This window comes from Mycetomoellerius zeteki, unplaced genomic scaffold (assembly GCF_001594055.1).
Source record: "Mycetomoellerius zeteki isolate Tzet28-1 unplaced genomic scaffold, Tzet1.0 scaffold223, whole genome shotgun sequence".
NCBI lineage: Eukaryota > Metazoa > Arthropoda > Insecta > Hymenoptera > Formicidae > Mycetomoellerius > Mycetomoellerius zeteki.
Window position 1 is genome coordinate 125,536 of NW_017257198.1, and position 24,273 is coordinate 149,808.

The window sequence follows — 24,273 nt, forward strand, 5'->3', positions numbered from 1 at the left end:
GCTACTGAGAAAAAGAAAGCGCGGGCGGGCCGGTGGATCTGCCGGGTAATATCGCGGTCCCCAACGGACGGGGGAGGGCCCACCGACCGCAACCCACACCCCCCTGGCTACACAAAGAAAACACATTAGTGTGATGTAACACTTCGTTCAATGTAATAGTAATCCGTGCATCTCGAATCGTCGCCGTCGTGACATCGCCGCCGACGACGCGCCTCTCGGGAGGACGGGAGAGCCGTCCATGTCGTCGCCACGACGAACCTCGTCGTCGTCGTCATCATCATCAATCATCATTACATCAATCGGAGACAAGAGTCTCCGGTCTAGTTACTAGAATCGATCGGCTTCCAGGATCGATCCGCACAGAGCGATCTGGAATCGCTGTGGGAATCTCGAAAGCGTCTAAGAATCTCGGAGAGCTGAATCTCCCAGCGCCACCGCAGCATGCCGGGAACGCGTTCCTCGATACGCCACCGAAATATTGAAATATTATATCGAAATATAATATTAAAATATTATATACGTCCATTTCTACTAATACACTCTCTAAATTTATTAGAGTGGATTCTCACTCTAAAGAATGAAAATTGAACCAGTCTTGAAAAAAAATGGTTCAATTTTCAATTTTTAAAACCAGTATTCACAGTCCGTTCTCTTATTTTAAGACCGTCTTAAGTAATGTCTTAAAATGCGACTCGCTGTTTGATTCATGACATCTTAAGACAGTTCAAAATATAGAATCGACTATGAATATCGGCCTGAGTTTCGTTTTTTGGAATGAGGGATTCACTCTAAAAGTTTTAGAGAATAGATTAATTCTCCAGAGAGTCTATATTTATTACCTCCATCTGCAATCTGGGTCTTTCGAGCCTATGTTTTTTTTTTACCGTTCTAAGCTTTCAAAAAATATATAAAAGGGTAACTTTTCTACTACATAATCAAATAATTTTCTTAATAATTTTAGAAGAAGGAACCAGATATTTCATCTCCTTTATTTTGGAGAAATTTGATAGTAAAATTCGTTTGTGTCAAAAAAGATCCACATTGCAGATGGAAGATTAACGTCGATTTAATTTTACTTTTTATCTTCTTGTTAGTTTTCAAAATTAGAAAAACATAAAGAGTAAATTAAATTCAGATCAAATTTAATTTACATTGATAGAAATGGGCGTAAAGCCTTAATCACACTAGCGATTTTGTGATTAGTGATTGATAATCACTTTTAATCAATTAGAGCAAAGCAATCGTCGATTGCTTTACTCTAACTAATTGAAAAATAATTGTCAATCGCCGATCACAATTGCACAATCTCTAGTGTGATTACGACTTAAAATGAATGGTGCTCGTCGAGGCTCGTTCCAGTTTGCATTCGGCGCGGGCGATTCGCGCCCGAAATCAAATGCGAAAAATTTCTGAACAGAGAGGGAAGGAGAGATCAAGACGGCGAGACGTTTCCATCGTGCACGCACATCGTGTGTTACGCACGTCGACGATCCGTCGTGTATAACGATATTATATGTAGTAAGGTAAAATATAATATGCGTACACGCGTACTGGCGGGTTTTTGATGATTATAACAACGTATTATATGTACGGCAGGCGATCATCTACATGAGCTACGTACTTGTTTGTACTCCGACAGGATAAGTGTGGCGGCGGGCAAAACTGCCGCCCCGTTATACCTCAGTCTCTCGAATGGGTTCCGCTGGCTAACAAACCACAAATTATAACCATCAGTCTCGGCACTCGCTTTCGTTTTCACATCTTCGCTAAAACACTACTTTTTTTTTTCTTTCAGCGCACACAACTAGCAGCTGTTTTTTTTTTTGCCGCGGATTGCATCGGCGTTCGCTAATGACCATCTCCATCGCGTTTTCTCCATTTTCGTTTCTAATATATTTTGTGCGTGTGTGATGTATGTGTATGTGTTTAGATTATGTATGTACGTGAGAGAGAAAAAGAGTAGGTGCATGAGTAGATGTTTTCTTGTTTCTTTTTCTTCTTGTGCATGTCGCACACGTGTCGACGAATAGATTACCATGTGGCGCGCGAATCTCTCGTTTCTTAGCGTGTCTTCCTCTTTTCATCACCGTTTTTCACGCTGCAATTCTTCTACAGAGGCAGAAAAAGGGCGATTTCTCCCTCTCGAGCGAGAGAAAGAGAAAGAAAAAGAAAGAAAGAGAGACAGAGAGAAAAAGAGTTTCGAATGAGAGATCGAAAGAGGAAAACCGAGCACGACTGGAATCGTGGAACATGTCAAAGTGCATACATCGTAGTCGATTTGAGTGTCGCATTGTTCAAGCAATTCGAGATTCGGGATATTACACGTATCAAGTGAAAAAAGATCGCTTCTATTCGGATATCTATTCGCTTCTATCGGAGCGTCTCTCATGACGAAAGTTCGAAAAATATGAAAACTGCTGCAGCTTATTTTTTAACATCTCGATCACCGTTAACCTTTACAAAAAGTGGGAGTTTATTTTTAAAATCTTATAGAGCTTTTCCTTGAGGGATTCTTTAAGATTAGTTATAATTCATTATTTTTCATTCACTCTAAAAAATATCGGTGTTGATTGAATACCGTGTGGTGTCTATACATATAATTCTCACCATGTTGGTGTTAATATTAACATCAACATGGTGTGGATTAAAAACTCCTGGTATTTATATCAATACTATCATAGCGTAAATTTAAAACCCATGTTGTTCAATCCATACCATGTTGATGTTAATATTAACATTAACACCAATAAAAAGTGAAAATTGTATAAATAGTGGTGTTAAATTCACAGAAATATTTTTTAGAGTATCTTTGTCTCAAAATATGACACTGTTTCAGTGCCACTATATATAGTGGCTTTCCCGTCCTGTAAAGGTCAAACAGTCGTCCTTGTATACTTCTTACGACTCATCAAACGAGCAATATTAAAATATTACGAAATTAACTGAATGCAAGCTACGTTAAATTCGTGGGACTTCGGGATCCAGATACACTCCGGGCTAAAAGTTTGGAAACACTTTTTACAAAGTGGAGTTCAAGATTTATTTTGATACTGTTGAAAGTTTTCTTTCCGCTGATTGGAATATACTTTTAGATCTAGAGGAACAGTTTTGTCTCAGCGAAGAAAACTTGCAACAATTGCAAAATAAACATTCTGTTGAACGCGGCCATTTTTAGGATTACTTACTCAAATATCCATAATAGTGCGTTTTTTTAAATAATTCTCCATATTCAATAACAGTTATTGGATCTACAGAATTATTCTTAAAAACACAAAAAGCAGCTTGTAAGATTCTGTTGTAAGATTTCTCAGTAGGATTGATTTTTGCCCCTCACTCCTTACTAGAGTTAAATGTTTAAAAACCAATTATATTAAAGAATCTTACAATTGGAAAGCTACTTTTTCCGCTGAACGCAGTCATTGTTATGGATGTTTGAGTAAATAATCCCAAAAATATCAATTTTTTTAAGTTTCTAAACTTTTGGCCTGGAGTGTATTTGATCCTCTGAGCGAATTTTTCTCAGAATCGAGCGACACTCTCATCGAAAATAGACGGAGCACCGACTCGCATTCGCTATCGGCTCCAGTCGTCCGAGCAAATATCGCAGAAAATCGGAATCGAATTTAAAATTTCGAGGAATTGATAGCGCAGATACACGTGTGCTGACGATCGTTGACGCGGTTTCGAGTAGCGGGAGTAGAGAGAAAATTTCGATGTACCGTCTGTAGAGGGATGTACGGGGAAAAGTAGTGTGAGACTCGATGAGCCGAATTCGAGAAACGCACGATCGAGCGCGCGCTCTCTCGCCGTACGAACGCCGTTGAAAAAAAATTCTTTTTCTTTTTTTTTTTGGCGGAGCTTCGCGCGTTTCGGTGTCCGAGCGAGTTGTGTTTGTCCCTCGCATCGGTACAGAACGCACAATGCAATATATATTGAATATACAGATATATATATACATACACACTGTGTCACGTTAAAGATACGCACAATAATTAAAAAAAAAGTACATGTCACACGCGCGCACATCGATATACAACGTACGGTAATAACATCGTACATCACGTGTTAATCATCACAGCAATGCTCACACTGCAGTAATTAAAAAAAAAAACAAATGAAAGAAATAAAAGAGACAAAAGGGGAAGCGAATGTACACGGCGTGTGTGTAGAGAAGGACCGGCCGACCGAGCGAGTCGTACGCCGGAAATGAAAGAAAAAAGAAAAAGATGCTCACACAAGAAAGCGAACACAGATCCAAAACAAAAAGAAGGAGACTTGTCCAGTGTTCCAGTGTGCTTTGGGCCGTTCCTTGGAACGTTAGTTAACGTTAACCGGGGCTCAACTGATCCTCCGTCTCCTCCCGAAGACGGAACCAGAAGCGAAGGCGGAACCTGCAGCAGTTAGGACATAGACATCCGACTGGGAATCACCGAAACCTCAGTCAACCTTAACTAACATTTCTGGGAACAGCGCTGTTGTATCGAGGAAACGGGTAGCACACACCGCAGTGTTATAGCGCCGTACATCTCTGATCACGTCACTCCGAAAGCTGCGCGGCTCGCTCTTGGCAGTTCGATTCCAAGTCAGCTGACGAGCGCCTCCGAACGCGCCAAAACAAGAATGAAAAAAAAATGAACGCACACAAACACGTACATGCAACATCTTAGTGGAAGTGAGGCGGAAAAAAAAATGGGGGGAAGGAGTAGAAAGAAGAATGGAGACTGGGAGAGGCAAAGAGGAAGAGAACGAAAAGATAGAGAAAAGACACGTAAGAAAGAAAGAAGTAATTCGGTAAAGGAAGACAATCGAGAGAAGCGTATGACGGCAGCCAAAACGGTCGTAATCGTTAATGTATATCCATCGAACGTCAGAGCCATCAACGTGTCTCTCGCGGCAACAAACAACAACAGCCAGTGACGATTCCCAACCACGTGGGCGGTGGCCGGCTGCTTTTTTTTTTCTCGTTGTCACGCGTAAACGGGAAGCGAGTTTTACCGTACATGCGCCCCATTAGCGTCTCGCTTGACAGAGATACAGAGGACAGAGGAGTTGGTGACATCGGAAGAAGCGATATACGATCGGATCGTATACGTGCGATCGTATTACGCGACATAGGATCCACAAGACAAAAACAGAAAGAGAAAGAAAGTGAGAGGCAGGTGCGGTGGTGATACAGAAAGAAAAAAAAAAGAACAAAAAGAGAAAGATACATCAGGAGCGATATAATTAGCTGCCGCAGTGACAATAATCATGGCGATGCAAATTGCTCGACGCCGATATATGTATACTGGCTGCCGGTTTTCTGATCTTCTTTTTTTATTTGTGGAGGATAGTTTAGAATCAACCACAAAGACGGGTGTCGCATGTAATAATATATATATGTATATATATAATAAGCACACGGGCGAAAAATATTAATCGAAACTCGCAGTCCGCAAGCACTTACTTGTTAAACAAAATGCAGACATTGTGAGACGTGTGTAGAGAGACAGATAAGTAGTAGTAAGTAGTAGTAGAAGAGAGAGATAGAGATAGAGAAAGATAGAGAACACAAAAGGCAAACTGAAAAAGGTCTGCTTGTAGGAAATCATAGTACATGGTACATATCGATCAAAAAAGTGTTGGCAAAAAAAAGTCAGAATATATTAGAGGAACTAAAGAAAGACGATGAAAATATATATGTATAGATAAATATAGAGAGAAACGGTTAATCAGATTATTATTTAACACGGTCAAACAATGAGCAAACTTGCGGATGATAGTGGACTTGCGGACTAACCATGTAGTAATCCTGAGAAGGGGATCTGCCTGTCACAGATACATTCTGCACCAGAGTTCTATTGCTCGTCTGAAAGTAGGTGACACATCCAGTTTTACATCATTAGCTTCACGTGACATTCCAGGGTAATTGTATTTTTTTTCTTTTTTCTTGTCCTATCTCTTTTCTGTCTTTCTTAAATCGTCTGTTCGATTTTCCGTTCTGTTTTTTTTCTGTTCCCTTTCAGTTTATTTTTTTTTTTTTTTTTTAAATTAAAGCCGTTCTATATTAACGTGTGCTTCTCGTGATATTGAACACTTAATGACCGTTGACTGTGCGAGACAGACGAAGTTACAGAGAAAAAAGGGGGAAGAGAATGTAAAGAGAATAGAAAGTACGTATAGTGTAGCTATATATAATATATATAATATAAAGTAGAGAAAATTGGTAGAGAGACAGACAGAGAGAGAGAAAGGAAATATACGTATTCGCCGCGAGTTTCTAGATAGACTAGAATTTCTTACATACGTTGTGTGCAACTCATCCGTTTTACAATATTTTATTTATTTATTTTTAAGTCGCATCGTGACCGGCTGTAACGGAGCTGCAACGGACCAGCGACAGTCGTTTTCTTTGTCGCGCCACAGCCCGAGCCGTCAAAGTGATTGACAGTTAGATAGATATTTAACATTACTGCAAAAAATATTCGCTGCGCAATCATCGTATAAAGTTATCGGGTGTTTCGGGGATTCTTCGACGAGAAACGGACCGCAATCGTTACTTCTGGCACACGCCTAGCTAATAGACTGTCGACCATCGACTGACGTCGCCACCTTGTTGATCGTAAACCGTTGCGAAAAGTAATTTGGACGGAATACATAAATGCGTGTGAAACGTTTTTATAACTTGGGGACTTGCGATTCTTAATATTAACGGAGACATACTTAACGCGACGCGAACGAACGTACCGTCATTCAGCACCGTCCGCTTTAACTTGTACGACAGAGTAGAGCCTTCCGCTTCAACGTAAAATCGATAGGAATAGCGGGCGGTTAAGGCAACTAAGGACAATAGCGAAGTGGAATGAATCTTTTACGTATTACGTTCTTGAACGGCGCAACAACGAAAGTTTCGTTTTGCCGGTTAATTATGAGTAACCGTAAGCGACGGATTTAGATACGTTATGTACGAAGATGGGGAGGGACTACCCACTTTACACGAGTTACCCGCGCGATAGTTACGTAAGAGTCGCCCGTTTTAATAGCGAGTGTGGAAAATCATATGGCGAAGTCGATGTGTAAAGACGTCTCTTGCGAGAGAAAGTTCAGCGAAGAAAGTTTACCACGAGGTGCTTACACGTGGGTCGATTTCAACATCCTGCTTAACGTCACTCGAATATTCAAAAACAGTGATTCACGGTGAGAGTATATATAGATGTACTTTACAAAGACAACAGAGTCTGGAGGGGCGAACCTCCCCCGGGGTGGGAGTGTTCTGAGTTCATCGATCGGCGAGACATGGACATCGATCACTGGACTCGGAGAAGAGTGGTGCACACACTTTCGGGGTTACGGAGACGTGCCCTCCCGAGACGAGGAAACGAGAGCGTATTCTGACATGTAATCTCACGAGGACTAAAGAGTGAGATAGAGCATATATCAAGGGAAAAGAGTGGGAAACCGAGCGTAAGAGATATCGGGAGCGGGAGAGAAACAAATAGAGAGAAAGAGAGTTAGAGAGTAGAGAAAGAAAGAGAGATTGGCTGAGGACTGCGTGGACCACTGCTAAGTTGGTTCTGGCTGTCTATGGAGAGTTACTGTGGATGCAAGCTGTACGGGATATAAGAACGTATATATAATATATATGTAATATATATGTACGCGCAAATATATGTAAGATATATATGTGCTCAGGTCGAAAGCTCGTCGACGCCAGGAAGTAGTATCAGGAGAAACTCGACTCAATTAGAAATCGATGATATATGCTGGTGGTTTCTATTCTCCCTACGCATTGGTCACGACACTCGCGATCTTCTCTGAGGGATGTGAGAACCGCGATCAGGAGAGCTGGGACAAGGCGGAGACGTTTCGATTTGCATGTCAAATAAAATAGATCGAAATAAACGAGATGACTAGATTTTTAAAACTGCACAGTTTTAAAAAACCTACACTCGATCTCTACTCTCCAATCTTATACTGGTCCCACGCAGCACACTTTATCCTAAGAACATCCTGGGAATATCCTTAAGATACAGGACATCCTCTGGACGTTTTTCCGGTCTCCGAAGTCTGTGCTGTATAGGATTGGTCCACTCTGTTAATTTTCGTTCAATTTGAAGATACGAAAATAATGTCGAAGGCAAATCTTGTATAACCTTAAGGGAAGAAATGTGAATGCAAGAAAGAAAAATCTCATTCGTGTATCTTCGAATCTAGGAGAATTACCAAAGCGTTCCGGCTACGATTTGCCATCCCTTATACGCATTTACTTCGATCACAGCTGATTTCCCATGCAAATTCCGCGGATCAAGACATCACGCGTCTAGTCCCAACTGTCCTCACGTTGCTCCCATATCGCTGATATTCGCGTACACGAGGGGGTGGAGATATACGGGCGGAGAACAAGCACTAATTTGTGCGTTTACTACGGCAGGTCTCTATGTGTGTATTGTGTTTGTGCGTCAACCCTATCAGTGCGTCGTTCTCGTCGAAGAGTCGTGCATGCGCGATCAGTGACGCTGGTCGAGTCGTAACGAGTTCAAGTAAAACGTTTTTTTTTTATCTCGCGTTATCGTCTCTTGTCTGCCGTTTCTCTACGTTCGGTCCTGTCACCCTAATCGCGGGGCCGATCGACCGGATCCGGTCGATCGGAACCCGCGATCGATTTCCCCTACCTGAGATAATGACATGACAGATTAGACCTAGCTTCTCTTATCGGCGTAGACTTACACACTGAGTTTACTTGTTTAGAAATATATATAGATATAAATATGTATATATGTACATGAATATGTGCACGTGTTGTCCTAATTGGTAAGAGACACACGGTCAGATGTACTGCGTCTCTGAAGGAGCGAGTGGGAGAGCAACACCGATCCGAGAATGTAGTTTGTAAAAATCGTGCGTGGCTCTTCGCTCTCCTCCTTCAGCCAAAGATCGTTTCCCGCGCGCTCTCACGAGCGGGCTGTCGAGTGGGCGGTTAACGATCCGTCTACTTGGACGCGTTCAATCGTCTGTTGAGGCACTCTTATCGCACACGGTCGTCGGTATCATCGGATCGAAGTGTGGAAAAACGCGGCCGCGGTTCTTTAACGTGGTAATGGTGGAACTCAAATGAAAATGCAAACCAAGGTAACGGTTAAAACTGAAACAACTCGTTATTATCGTCGCCGTCGATGGTAATAAGTAGAGTAGTAGTATACAAGTAGTATAAGTGGATTTATTTATATTTTGTATACGTATTTATTGATAATAAGAAGAAATACGCGCACGTATACGTTCGACGTTCGACGTGCATACAAACGTCGAGTAATCGCGCGCGCACACTGAAAAAAAATACTAAATTTTAATAAATATTAGCATAGTTCTAAGTAAATATTTACCAATGTAGATATATATTTATTTGGTACAAGAACTATGTAGCTATCATTTTTTTAATTGAGTAATACTTATTTGCTATAAGTAAAATTTACTTGGTACTATTTAAAAAAATACGTATTAAGATTTAGTAAATTTCTTTTTCAGTGCGTTGTTAAAAGAAAGAAACAAAGGTTTCGGTCCACTTGATGCTACTAATGCTTTGAAAGCATTCTTTGATTGGTCAATTGGTAATATTCTTTCTTCTGATTGGTCAATCAAACGCTTCGAAGCATTTCTAGTTAAGTGGATCGCATCCAAAGTAAAGAAAAGAAAAGAAAAGAGTCCTGAGTTTAATAAAACGTTAAGAGGACCGTATGTGACTCGTGTGATCTCGCCACCTGAACCCGCTGGATTCGGGGGCGGTTTTTGTTGAGTTTTCTCATTTATGTTTTCGTGAATAGAACAGGAATCGAGAGAATATTGAATCTTGAGTTGAATGATGAGATAATGAGAGAATGAAAAAGAGAGAGAGACAGAGTGATAGAGAAAGATAGATAGATAGATAAAGAGAGAGAGAAAAGAGAGATAGGGATAGTTACCTGTGTTTGTAGCCGTGTTAGACCACGGATCCATAGAATTTGTCCTGCGCGCGGCTTTTTATCCGAGTCGGGGTCGAATTTCTCGTCTCCTAGATTGATCGCACCGATATCATCCGGCTGGCCGCGGCCCCATCTGTTTTTGAAAAAAACATGAAACCATTTCTTCATCACTCGGATTCTTCCTGTTAATTGAATGGAATAGAGAATGGTATGGTATACTTTGTATTGTTAATTTCTTTCTTTTGTTCTTTATGTCTTTTTTTGGGCAGCCGAGACGGAAGTTTCACAACCGGCGCTCTCTTCTCGGGCGCGCTGCACCCGACACCGTTTTCCCCTCGCTCCTCAGGAAATCCCTAATCTATTTACGATGTGCTAATGCTACGCGGGACTCGATGGTGTAAGTAAAAGAATAGATTTATCGGTGATAAGACCGACCGATAGTGGCCAGGTGCATGTTTGTGCGTGTGAGTATGTGGTTGATGAGTGAGTCGACTCCTATCATTAGCGTGACGGAAAGATGTGATGAAATGCGGAGTGTTTGCTAACAGACATATTTGATGACGACACCCTGAAATGATTTTCTGTTGACAAAAATTTCGAGACGGGCGCGGTTCTTCAGTTATCTTCCAAATACAGAGTAGATATCTAGAGAACATCATAAAGGTACCGTAAGGACGTCATTATCTTATATTAAGTATCAAGTGAATTTATAAGTGACAAATAAAGTCACAACGATGTCCTTACAATATTATTACGACTTCTGTTCTATTTGGATAAATTTTGACTCTCTGGCTAATTCAAAATAGTATTTCCCGTCAACGATAATAAGTGAAAAGTGGATCGATAAATGAATAATACAAGAAAGAGAAAGAATTTTATATTCGGTCGAAGCGAATCTTGAATCTTAATAATATGTAAATTTTCCAATACATTTTCAGTTCTAGAAACTATTTTTTGAGTTTAGAAGGAATGATCAAGACATTCAACTTTAAAGGAATACAAAAGGTGTATCTAATTAATCTCACCAGAAGAAATTATTTCAATCTTCGATCAAATGGGCTGTTTAGCGCACACTCCTTACGTTAGTGAATAGGGAGATGCATAATGGGTGCAGGTGCAAATATGTCGTGAGCAAAATGTGTGTTCTATTGTGATACGGTGCAGGAAGTTAGTCAATGTAAAGCATTAGAAAAGCGAAACTTTTCCTCAATCGCTGTCGATTCAGTCTTCCATGTTACAACCGATAGCAAGCATGAAGAAATACGAGAAATGAATGAAAAGAAGAGAATGAGAAAGAGAGACAGGAGAAGATATAAGATTACATGTGCGCGAGATGACAGAGAGAATGCATTTTTTTTTCTTCGCATCCGATGTGTGATACGTTAGTTTTCCCGATTCGAAGCTTTTTTCGACGATGATATACAGATAACATTCTGCTTCGATAAGCCACCACATACCTTGCAAAGTTACATATCAAAGAAGCAATGATAACCCACTCGAATTAAATAACACTTTGTTATTTTTAACTTCCATATGAATCAAAATGTAAATTAATTAATTTCTATGGTTAGTTTCAAAGTAAACAATGTCTATATTAACGTATGCACTTAGTAAATAATAAACTGAGTCAAATAATTGATGCCTACATATTCTTGAGTTAAATTGTTTAACTTCATTGTTTTAGTTAAATTAACGTCATAATGAGTAGAAGTAGTGACGATCTATAAAAATAATTAAAAATAAACAAAATAGATTGAAAATAATTTCAATTGGGTATAATTTGACATTATATAAATCTAACAAGTGTGTTAACGCATTGTGTTTCCGTTTCGTTGGCTTGTGTCTTTCTATCTCGCGTTCTATGTCGTCGGTTCGTCTTTTCCGTTATTATTTCTAGTCTTTCAGGACACGTCGTCAATTTTGCGTCAGGTCGTCGCTTTGGCAAAAAGCAGGTGCGATTCTTACCTGTTGAGCGACACACAGACGCGAAAAGGCGCGTAGTGCCGATGCGACTACGTGTCGCCTGTCGTCGCTATTTATAGGCACTCGCACAGGCTCTCTCGTGGAGAACGGCACTCGACGATGGACGGAATGATGTGTCGGGCCGATCCGTAAATTCACGTGGTTAAATTAACGTCCAACACGTGCAGGGAAAAAAAAGAAAAATCAAATAAAGCAAGGTGGCAACGGATGATCTAAAACGAAGGAATTTATTTACCACCGAATTATATTCCACCACCTTGAAAAATCAATCGGAAATACACGTGAACTCAGAGACCAACCCGACGGGAATCGCTCTTTTCTGTTCTCCATATATAGCGAGCGCACGTCATCGGTTCTCGCCGTCCTGGACGATGCCAGGACGCGATGGATGCATGTACAATATCATACAATATATCGGAGGGAAATATGTATATCGGGTTTCTGTTCACCTACGAAACGGCATACACACACACACACACACATACACACGCGTGCGCGCGCGCGCACACACACTACAACGTGAATAGCCGGGCTGGTACCGTTGTGTTATACAAGCGGGTACATGTACCGTACTACATACTCGGCGGTAAAAGCTTCGCGAGAGAACACTCCCTGTAACCTTTGGCTAGTTGACCCTTCCGCTCGTGTAGCATTTTAGTAGTGCCCTCGACTCGCGTACACAGAGTAGCGGCAAAAAGCGTGTATATTCTCGACTCAACGCGAGATTAACCCGCTCGTTTGTTACACGGGCGAGCTTCTCGCATGCGGCGGCATTCGAATCGTGCTTCTCTTGCGTATTAGGAGCTATCAGCTTGAAGAAAAAAAAAAGAAAGAAAGACACGGGTAGAGAGAAAAAGGTATCGACGCGAAAGAGTAGAATGATCGAAACTGTTATAATCGGCGAGTTTAGATTTTAAATTCAAATGCAGCAAACAAGTAAAAAGTTCTTATATCTTTTCATTCTCAATATTTCGCTGCATTGGTAGAAAAGTGACACTTTCCAAAATTAATAACTTTTCAGTAGAGCACTTTTAATCCTCTGCAATCATATTTTTAATCTCTCCCTTTGCAATCCGAGTCTTTTTTGTTCAAATTTTTTTACTGTTCTAGATTTTGAAAAATGTGGAAAATTCAAGATTATTTTTCAACATCTCCATTACATTATTAAATAATTTCTTTTTAACTCAAATATTAAAATCTTGAAATTGAAATTTGAATAAAAATAAAGAAAAAATTTGAGAGTGAAGTTTCGCTCGTGTCTAAAAGACCCAGATTACAGATGGAAGATTAAAATTGATTTTAATTAGAATAGTAAATATATGTGCATAACTTTACTTTTTCTTTCATGTTACATTTTCAATTATATGTATTCTTTAAAATTATGTCATGAATTTTCAAAATTCCAATACTGCAATCCTTTTCTGTCAACATAATGATTTATCTTTTCTTTCTCAATGAAAATACTTTTTCCTTGCTTACAGCGTCGAAGACTGATCCTCGCCGAGATTACGTTGGTATTGACAGGTATAGACAATTAGAGTCACTACAGAGTCATATCCAGTCGGGCATGATTGTGTACGTGTATATATACGGAAAAAAAGAGAGAACGTGTTGAATAAGGAAAAGGACGAGGTAAAAAGGCGATGTAAGGATAAAAGAAGAGGAGAAAGAGAAAGAAAGAACGCTGAGAGATCGCGTAAATTCAACGAATCGAGTGAAAGAGCGTGTGTTAATAAGCGTCGCACACGATCGTTTCAAATTGTTCCTCATGCTCAGTTTAAATTAATTATCGAATAATCGCGTTATTAAGCTAAACAAGCTCTCGTTTTTTTTTTCCCAGTCCGTCTCGTTGAATATTCAAGATCGTGCGCTATGCATCGAACTTCGATTAGTGCTTGCGACAGCATAACGCTCGCTGTCGCCAGTCGCTCGACACCGCTTATACAAACAAGTATGTAGATTTCCAAGACGGCTGTAATCATGCAACGATTAAGGCCAAATTACTTACAGGTTAGAGGAGCGAGGGAATACCCGGAATAGGGTTCATCTCAGCATGCGTGATCATTTACATTTCACAATTGTTGATGATTTATGATCGGAGAAACGATATGATTGCTGACAATTACAGCACTAAGTAAATTTTGAAGTAGAATCATTTCTAAAATTAACTTACACTTTTATTAAAATTTTCGCCATCACGATGACTTTATTTTAATATAAACGTAATTATATGCTGACTGTGAGAGTCCTAATACCCGTATCAAATTAGAAATTAAAATTGAATTTAACCAATCAGAAGAAAAAAACCAATATCAAGCTCAATAAACTTTGTTTTGGTTGATTAAATTTCAATTCAATCTTAATATCAATCTCTAGTCTGATACGGGTACAGTTGTGATTATCTTTTTTATTACAGTATCTATATATAATTATCCAATTAGACTGCCAATTCGTTAATTTATAATTTTGTAATTACACAGGTCCAACTTGTTAATACGGATATAATTGAATTTTATATGTAACAGTTACTTTGAGATTACTTTACAGGTTCATTAAAGATTTCCATTACAAACCAAAGTGAAACAATCACGCGAGCTTGCACATGGGAGGTAACATTCTTCTGGAGTTGACATAAACTGTTACTAATCCTGCGGTATATATATATAATATATATGTATGTGTTTGTACTAATTAGCACGAGTGAGTTCTAGATTCGGCATGCAAAGGCATCTACCGCTAATGAGACGAAAACTTAGAATGCTAATTCACGTATAATGGTAGATTAGATAGCAATTCCGTAGATAGTCCATATAGATATCTATATTTACTCTAAGCTTTATGGATTTGAGCACAATGCTGACATGTTAGTGATAATCTCAGTGATCACAAAAGACAGTTCATTTACCTTCTTTTATATTTTTGATATTTATAATGATTTTTAGCGATAAAAACATCATGATGCAAAAATTTCAATTACTCATCAATTATATATACTATATATATACACATGTATACAGGATGTCTCTAAATTCCCGCATACGGAGTACAAGACATGACACTTTATGCTAAAACAAACAACTTTTTCCTTTAACAAAATTGCGCTCGATAAATAATTTTTGTGCTTATTTGTTAACTTCAACCTGCTTTCCTGCAAAAACTACTTATCGGACGCAATTTTGCTAAACGAAAAAATTGTTTTTTGTGCTAAAACGAACAACTTTTCCCTGTAGTAAAATTACATTTGATAAATAATTTTTACTTGTATAACTTCAACCTGCTCTTCTGCAAAAACTACTTGTTGGACGTAATTTTGCTACACGAAAAAGTCGTTTGTTTTAGCATAAAGTATCATGTCTTGTACTACGTATACGGAAATTTAGAGACACTCTGTATATGTATATATATATATATACATATCAATCTATTTTTATAATTGTAATATGAATATTCGCGCGTGATTAATATATTGTTGGAGTTTTTATTATAGATTTTGGAAATTGCACGATATTATCAAACTTAAACTAAATCTTAAATTAATCTCATCTTTAGATAAATCATTCTCTACAAAAAGAAAAGCATCGAGTGAGTATGCGGTTTTGTTCATTTCTCTCTTTGCAATAAACCTCGTGCTCAAAGATCAAACAAAAGAAATCGTGTTTGTATGTAGGTATATGTGTATGTGTTTGTGAGTACGTAATTTTAACTTACGAAAGAATTTTGGGAATTCGGCGTGTAGGAATAGTCGTAACTATTTGGCCCCATATTAGCGTACCGATTCCGAAGAACAGGCACCACAACCACTGGTCTAACGTGAGCGCTCTGGTGCTGAATGCCATTTTACCGTATTGTATGATAAACACCTATAAACAAAATAAACAGACAATTGTTCATTAAAAAAAACAATGTTATTTAAATCATTGTTAAAAAATAAGCTACTCATCGTTGTTTTGCAATGTATCAATGAACAAATAAATTTACTATTTGTGAGATATTTATCAATGAAATTCTGATCCAATAATCCGCCATCCTTACATCGCGATCATAACAATAGATAGGAACAAGAATAATTGATAACTTACTTGCGCGAAACACGTGCAGACCCAAATCGAATAGAAGATGGGGTTGGTGAATATTCCCTGGAAGACATTGCGTTGACCATGAATTTTCCTGGCGTTGAATTCGTTGAAGAGAGTCATCATGACGAACGTGTTGAAGATGACGGTGAAGTGTTGCGTGGGCCCGCCGCCTGCTGCCGCCACTCCGCGGCCCGTATCGATGTCGAGCATCAGGTCACCTGCGGCAGCCATTCGCGAAAGCTTTAGAACGTTCTACTCGATGAAAACATCGAACGATGGAAGTTCGACGAGGCGAATTGGCGAGATCGAGGAGTCACAGGAAGAGGGAAAGGAATAGTACTCACCGGCGAAAAGAAGCGCGAAAATTACACCCAACTGATAAAAGGCCTGACCGAGAATATTTTTCATCATTGTCCTGGAAATGAGTGGTTTTGTGCGACCGTACGGTCTACGGAGGAGTAGATCGGGCGTAGGCAATTCGGTGGCCAAGGCGAGGGACGCTAATGTGTCCATGATTAGGTTTACCCACAACATCTGCACCGCCTTAAGCGGCGAGTCCTGCACGGCACAAGCACCGATGAAAGCGACGATCACGGCGACCACATTGACGGTCAGTTGGAACTGCAGAAACTTGGCGATGCTATCGTAAACGTTTCTGCCCCACATAACCGCCTTCACGATCGACGAGAAGTTATCGTCCGTCAGTATGATGTCGGACGCTTCCTTGGCGACGTCCGTACCGGCGATACCCATGGCAAAACCGACATCGGCTTTCTTCAAAGCCGGACCGTCGTTCGTGCCGTCGCCGGTTACTGCCACAACCTCGCGACTGTCGGTCGCCTTGCTGTCAATGATACCTTTCACCAAGGTGTACTTGTCCGTGGGAGACGATCTGGCCAATACTCGTAGTTTTGGCCACACTTTGTCTAGCAAATGTTGCTGCACCTCGCCATTGCTGTCTCTGATCCTGCGATTGAACTCCTTGCCCTCCAGAATGAGGAAGTCTTCGTTCGGCTTCAGGATACCACACTTGAGCGCGATGGATCGCGCGGTGTTTATATTGTCACCCGTAACCATGCGCACAGTGATGCCGGCCTTTTGGCATTTTTTGATCGCGTCTGGTACCTCGGGACGTACCGGGTCCTCGATACCGACGATGCACAAGCAGGTGAGGTTGTTCACTAGATTCTCCTCGTCGTCCCAATTGGGCTCGTTGTCGATGTGAACTTGATTGATCTCCGCCTTGCCAGGAACAAAATCGCGATAAGCGATGGAGATGGTACGCAGCCCGTCGCATGCCATGGGTTCGATTACGTTCTTTACTAGACGCTCTTGCATATCTCTGGTAAACGTCTCCAGATGACCCTCGCGACCATATATAAAGGCACATCTGTAATAAAATCAATTAGATTTCTAAATTCCTCCTTAATCTCAAAAAAAAAAAAAAAAAAAAAGAAATCAATTTCAGGACACTAAGGTCGAACAAATTTTTCTTTTTTAAAAAACATAGTTTTTATTTAAAAAAAATTGTTGAATTTTACCGAAAAATGATTGAAATCGCAGGACTTAAATTGTTCTAAATCGTAACACAATGTAGATGTTAAAATGAAATTATATACGTACTTCTTCATGATGATCTCGGAAGCGCCCTTGGTAAAGAGCCTGAATCCACCACCCTTTCTAGGGATAACGGTGGACATACTCTTTCTTACGCTATTAAACGTATACACCCGCGTAAAGGTTTCCTCAGGATAGTCGTCCCGCACAGTTTGATATTTCTTGCCCAGGGCTAATATGAATCCAAGTAAGGCACATTCGGTTTTGTTGCCAACCTGTGTCGGCAATTCAGTAGGGTCCTGCGACTCCATTATCCGCGACGTGTACGCCGAATTGATGGAGATGGCCTGCATGATCAACTCGCCGATGTGGCTCGGTATGTCCGAGAAATTCGGCGTTGTCTTGCACATCTTCTCGCATATATACGACTGTACCACGGTCATGCGGTTCGTGGTCAGGGTGCCGGTCTTGTCCGAGCAAATGGCGGTGGCGTTACCCATCGTCTCGCAGGCGTCCAAGTGACGCACCAGATTGTTGTCCTTCATCATTTTCTGCACAGAGAGAAACGGACGATCTCAAAGAGGAAGAAAGAACGGAGGTTTCTGTAAAATCAAGAGGAAATTCGTGTGATCTCACCTTGACGGAATAAGCGAGCGACAAGGTGACGGCTAGAGGAAGACCCTCGGGTACGGCGACTACGAGCACCGTGACACCGATGATCAAATGCCGCACCAGATCACCGGCGTACGTGTTTCGCCACGGCTTGCCCTCTATGACGAAGGTCGTCACGCAGAACTGTATGACTAGAATGACGACAGTGAGCACCGCGATGGTCGAGCCGGCGTAACCGATCTGTATGGCGAGTTTAGTTAGCTTGGCTTGCAGAACACTCTTTTCTTTCTTCCCGCTCTCCCCGGCGCTCGCGGGTGCGGCCGCGTGATGATTTTCGCCGCCCTCGTGCTTGACACCACCGCCACCGCCACCGCCGCCACCTCCACCGCCTCCGCCGCCACTTCCCGTCACGTGACTGTTCCCGGTAATCTCTACCGACTCCTCTCCTTGATTTACAGTGCCAAGATTAGACCATGTTCCATCACTATATGCCAATCGAGGCTCAATCGACTCGAGTGATCAATTTCTAGTCGCACCTCAGCAAAAACTCTGATCATGCTTGGTTGCTAATCGATCGCAACGCCGATTGAACCTCGATCGTTAAACTTAGCATGAGTATATACCAAGTTGTTAAAAGCATTCTAATAAAAATAGTGGATGCTATTCGAGTTAATGGATAAAAGTTTAATGAAAGATGATTAAGATTAAGTGGCACAGCAGTTACATGTTAAAAACACAGATTTAAAACCACGGGTGTTTATATCATTACTAAAATGCAGAAAACGAGAAGCTAATGCAAGAACGAGATAGCCGCTAACGTGTCAAATGCATATAAACCACTGCCAATAGAACACGCAAAAATCAATAGGGAATACGGAAGCGTGGACAGTGTAATTTCGTTTCTTCTCTTACACTCGGTCCTGGATATAGCGTTTAGTAGCGAGCAATATATCGATATAATACGAGGTCGTGTCCTTTAAATAAAACGTGTAGTGTCCACTCTCATCACGATTTTCATTATTTTAAGTTAATATTATTGCTTTAAAGCGCGCAATATATGCCAGGTCCGAGTACACTTAAACCGTGCTCAATGAAAAGAGGGGAAACCGACTTTAATCGAATATTGCCAATGCGATAAAATATTCCTTTATACGCAACATTAGTACACATAGTGTAAGGTCGTAGGTACAATTAATCGAAATAACATAGAAAAAAGAAAATATACCCGCCGAGTGATATAAAAAAATGAAGATGAAGTGAGAGATAAAAGAAAATTGAATGCTGCCTTGAGAATTCGATCAATTTCTTGGTATTAATAGTAACGTATATGTGTATAATGTACACATAATTATATATCGAGATAAAAACAATAAGAATATGTATATAAATATATAGATATTATTTAGAATTATTCACCTGGTAATGACTTCTTCTTCCGCTGCTTTTTAGCCTCTAGATAAAAAAATACATGCAAAACGAAATTGATTAGCAATCTATCTGAAAATGTATATGCCAATAAGCCGCGTCATTAACAGAATTCAGGTCTTTTAATTATAATTCTTTTTCTTCCATTTCTCGTTAATTTTCGTAAGAGGGTACTTAATACTAACAAATGAGGTAGGTACAGCCCAGAAGGTCTAACATAAAGAATAAAAAACGGCTACTGTTTTATGATAAATCGACAAATTTTCACTAATATAATTGTAAAAGTGCATAAGAATGCATTCCTGGTAATACATACACGCACGCACGCGCCAGGAAAATACAAATTCACCTTCCAGGTTGTGCAACAACGAAATACATACAGAGGAGCATGGATCGTCAAAGAAAGAAATTATGCCTTTGATATTCTATTTCCATAAAACGTCTCAAAAATGGCGTACTTTTCTTAAATACAAATCTAGAAAAATTGGATTAAAAATAGCAAGTTATATCCAATATATCAAAGATTCTGATAAGTTTAGTGTCTGAAAACAATTTACCCCCCCCCCTTTTTTTAAGTAAAAGTCAAATCTTGACATTTTTAATATTATATTATTAAAATGTAAAATTTAAAAGTTTTAGTCGCTGATTTGAAAAGTACGTGACTTGTAAGACAGTTTCTATAAAAATGATTTGAGATTATAGAATAACAATTTAACCAATTTTGCAATTATCAAATGTGAACCTCATATACACATATCAGACAAAGATAAGAAAACATTATACAGCAGAAACATTATACAGCAGAAACATTTTAGCTATGTAGAGAGGAATAACACAAATGACTCAAGAAAATATATGAGACATAATCAAATAATGGCACCTTGAAAATATTCTACCGATAAGAGCTCCTTTTTTTCTCATAAATTACATATGACACTTTACTATATAAAGATAAGTTGACAGAAGTAATTGTAATTTGCAAATATTAGTTTCGATGTTTGCCTACAGTGCCTAATATATATTGAATGTGTATAATTGAATGGGGAAAGAATTTTTTGTTAATAAAAGAATTGTCATGTAATAATACTGCTGCGTCATTGCATTTTATGAGAATATTTTACACTTTTTAAAACTAGAAAATGTTCGTTTTTGAAACGTTAACAAATCAAAACACAGGTTCTCTATGGCCAATCAGTTAATGAGTTAATAAAAGTACAGAAATCCATCTGTAGGTGTTGCAAATGCGATGTCGAGGGTAAAAACAGGGAATAAAAAAATGACTATTTGTAAAATCTGTAATAAAAAATTGTCACACCAATTCACGTCAAAACCATGCGTCCACTGCGATTCGTCTACACTCATTTTGAAACATTTCGTAAATATCATGCGGGGATATAATAAAATACCAACAACTTCTATTAGAGGCAAATCCTCGTAAATTCGCTGCTTATACGTCGTAACATATTCATTTATTGGCTTTTCAATTTTTTTCAATAGTTCACTGAATGATTCAGAAGTTGCTAGTAGAGAGACAGGTGTACTAAATCATCAGAGTGGAAAGAATATAGGAATATATCGATTTTCAAATTAATCTAACAAAATCTAATAGAATTTAAAAAAACACGTACTATATAAGTGTAAATATAAAAGATTACATTACTCCAAGAATTTAGTAACATCTGTATAAATATATAGTCATTCAAAGTGATTAGTCGATCGGAAGTAACGATTACACGTACCTTTCTTCATTTTCTTGATTTCTTGCTCCTGTTGATCAACAGCAGCACCCAGTAAGGTAAAGATAATACCCGCTTGGGAGTTAACACCTACTGCAGTAACTAACATTTTTCCGGAACCCTCCATCACGTGCGTACCTTTTCAACAATACAATATACACAAAATAATTTTCCGTCCTATGACAATTCTCCAAAAATGTTGAACATTTTTTTATACAAATAATGAATAGAAATAATATAGCAACGAGGATAATTCCATCAAGGTTCTCTCTCACCTGAAAGTACCATAGGATCGAACGCTTCCCCTTTCTTTACATGATCTGACTCTCCAGTCAGACTGGATTCATCCACTTTGAGATCGTTGCTTTGTATAAGAATACCGTCTGCAGGCAACAGGTCTCCATATTTTATCTGTATTGTCAAACAGCTAATTTAATGTAAATTTGGCTTTCCTCTACATTAATATATAGAGATGCCGTACAAACTTAATCCAAAATTAACAGGTTATTATATATTTAAAGACTATAAAGAATGTGATCAATGATGCTGCATATATACCTGACAAATGTCACCCACAACAATGTCAGATACGGAGATTTGTTTCACTTCTCCTTGCCGTATAACCGAGAACTTGTGTTCTCCCTCTATCCGACTTTGAAGACCTCTAAATTGCCTCTCCTTGGAATAGTCATTAAACGCCGTCACTAAGACCACCACAATTACAGAAATCAATATAGCGAGTCCTTCAATCCAACCGTATTTCGCTTCGTCCTCCTCACCAGTTGCAGCTGGAGATAAACGAAACAAATTATTGTAAAAATCTCTTTCTCTTTCTCTAGTCTTTCTAAGCCTAAAGCTGGCACTCTCTGCAGTTACATATACACATCATATATATATATATATACACATATATAATATATATATAAGATTTTAATATAAATTCTTTACTATACTATCTAACAATAAGTGGAAACTACTCATAGATAAATATATGACATCACATCATAAATACTTACCTTTTTTTTCCTCATCATCAGCAGGTTGATAAAAGCTAAGACCTAATGAAACCAATGCTGCTACTTCTAAGATGATTAACGTGACATCTTGCAATGCTTCCCATACTAACTGTAAAAATGTTTTTGGTGGCTTTGGAGGTATCATATTGGAACCAAATGTATCTCGCCTATGTTGTATGTCCGCTGCTGATCCACTAAGACCTACACAAATTATCATAATATATTTTTCATCATGTTTTTCTATGTCAGAATTTTTGTTTGTCATATGATTCTTAGACTGGTAGTCCAGTTCTTACATTTAAGCCTTTTTAAGTACAGTCTTAAGATTAATGTTCAAGTCAATTATAGAGCCTTATTAGCATCTTAAGACATTACTTAGATGATCTTAAAATAACAACTGACTATGAATATCGGCTTAAGCTTTCTAAGCAGAGATTAGAAGAAAGGTGTGTAAAACTTATCCCTTGTCGACATAAATGCTTTGTCCTAGCAAGATACAGCTGACAAACCTACCTTCATTAGGTGAAGTATACAGTTTTTTACAAATCTCCTGCACACCACCGTAGCCATTGATTTTGTTGACACCTTCGCGACCCCGGAGCTCCATGAGCTCGCGGAGTTGCTTAAGCGTGACACCATATTGGGCCGGCCGGCCGTCTATCGTCGCCATGATATCCCTGTCGCCTCCGTTGGCCGAAGCCAACTACTGTTACGCTTCCGCAAGGCTACCACAGCTCGTATTATTCTCTGGCGTCTCTGCTCCACTGGCCTCCAAGTGAATGGAGGACCAACGGCTGAAACATAAGAGAGACCTTCTTCAATTACCAAGTTTACAAGGTGCAATGAGTGTTAAATGGATATAAACACATGTTCCATGTTACATTCATATACACATGTTAAGTTTGATTCCATTTGTAACTTAAATTATCGCAGTGTGCCCACTGACTGGAAATTACAGTCTATGGGCCACGTCGACGCGTCTCGGGGAAAGGATTAAATAATCGAAATCTACCATCGCGAGGCGTGTAGCACACATCGTTGCACGACGGTCGTGCGTTGCACGACGACGGGTCAGCTCTCCTTGATCCGGCGATGCTGCGGGAATCGGGAAACGCGGACGCAATCGATATCGGGCGGCCGCGTGCCAGAAAACTCAACGAATTATCCGACGATGAGGATGACGATGACGGCGACGAGGACGAGGGCACGCGGCTACGCTCGCGACGGACGTTCTCGTCGCTTATGCAACGCGATTATTGATTCCGGGGGTGTGCAGCGACGTCGAAAGGAGCAACATCGCTTCGCCGTGCTGGTGCCTGCATACATATACACCACTCATATACACATAGACGCATATACGACGCGCATACACACACATACACACACACATCACGTCGACCCTACCACGGCGCTTCGCGCTAAATGTCAAACTCCTTTAACCCGGCGCCGGAGCGAACGCGCGCCGCGCACCGTGTCACGGAGAGAATCGGCGGCGAGATCGGAGCGAGATCACGAGGTGCTCGCGCGCGCGCGCTAATCCCGGAGGTCGGTTAACCCTCTCTCCCCCGAGTTAAAGAGCCGAGTGCACTCGCCCCGTCCTCTCCGTCAGGGGCGCCTTCAGATTCCCATCCCGAGAACGTTTCCCAGATATCGCTTTATTCTCGTTCGACGTTCGGTGAATCAACAAGGCTAAAGTGATATCCGAGTGGCACTCGAGTGGGAATTTGAATCTGGACCAGGTGTTAACCCGCTCCCCCTTGAGCTGGAGCGTCTCGCGCGATCCGAGATTGAGGTTATGCGCGCCTCGGCAGCGGAGAGCGAGCGGGGCTGCGCGAGGCGGAAGCGGCTGGCAAGCGACGTGAAGGTTGGCGCGGATCGCTCGAGTGCGGAGTGAAGTCCGCAGGTGAGAATCTCACGGGGTGAAAAACGAACG

The 24,273-nt window shown here is 40.1% G+C and overlaps 1 protein-coding gene across 14 annotated transcripts in view; it reads right to left on the reverse strand.

Moving 5' to 3' along the window:
- The window catches only part of PMCA (plasma membrane calcium-transporting ATPase 3), a 100,253-nt gene that overhangs the window by 26,805 nt on the left and 49,175 nt on the right, over nt 1–24,273 (reverse strand). For 9 of the 14 annotated variants that reach the window (XM_018448638.1, XM_018448637.1, XM_018448639.1 and 6 more), the window contains 12 exons: nt 22,854–23,134; nt 22,341–22,541; nt 21,883–22,112; nt 21,600–21,735; nt 21,328–21,462; nt 19,580–19,615; nt 18,188–18,609; nt 17,618–18,102; nt 16,339–17,384; nt 15,998–16,212; nt 15,627–15,778; nt 9,936–10,068 (listed from right to left, as the gene is read on the reverse strand). In XM_018448638.1, coding sequence (XP_018304140.1) covers nt 9,936–10,068; nt 15,627–15,778; nt 15,998–16,212; nt 16,339–17,384; nt 17,618–18,102; nt 18,188–18,609; nt 19,580–19,615; nt 21,328–21,462; nt 21,600–21,735; nt 21,883–22,112; nt 22,341–22,541; nt 22,854–23,010 — 3,348 coding nt within the window. In that variant the 5' untranslated portion in view covers nt 23,011–23,134. Of the gene's footprint in view, nt 1–1,621; nt 1,707–5,779; nt 5,849–9,935; nt 10,069–15,626; nt 15,779–15,997; nt 16,213–16,338; nt 17,385–17,617; nt 18,103–18,187; nt 18,610–19,579; nt 19,616–21,327; nt 21,463–21,599; nt 21,736–21,882; nt 22,113–22,340; nt 22,542–22,853; nt 23,135–23,352; nt 23,657–23,744; nt 23,833–24,273 lie in introns of those variants that run through there. The other 5 variants (XR_001936633.1, XR_001936634.1, XM_018448633.1 and 2 more) reach the window with 4 other exon arrangements.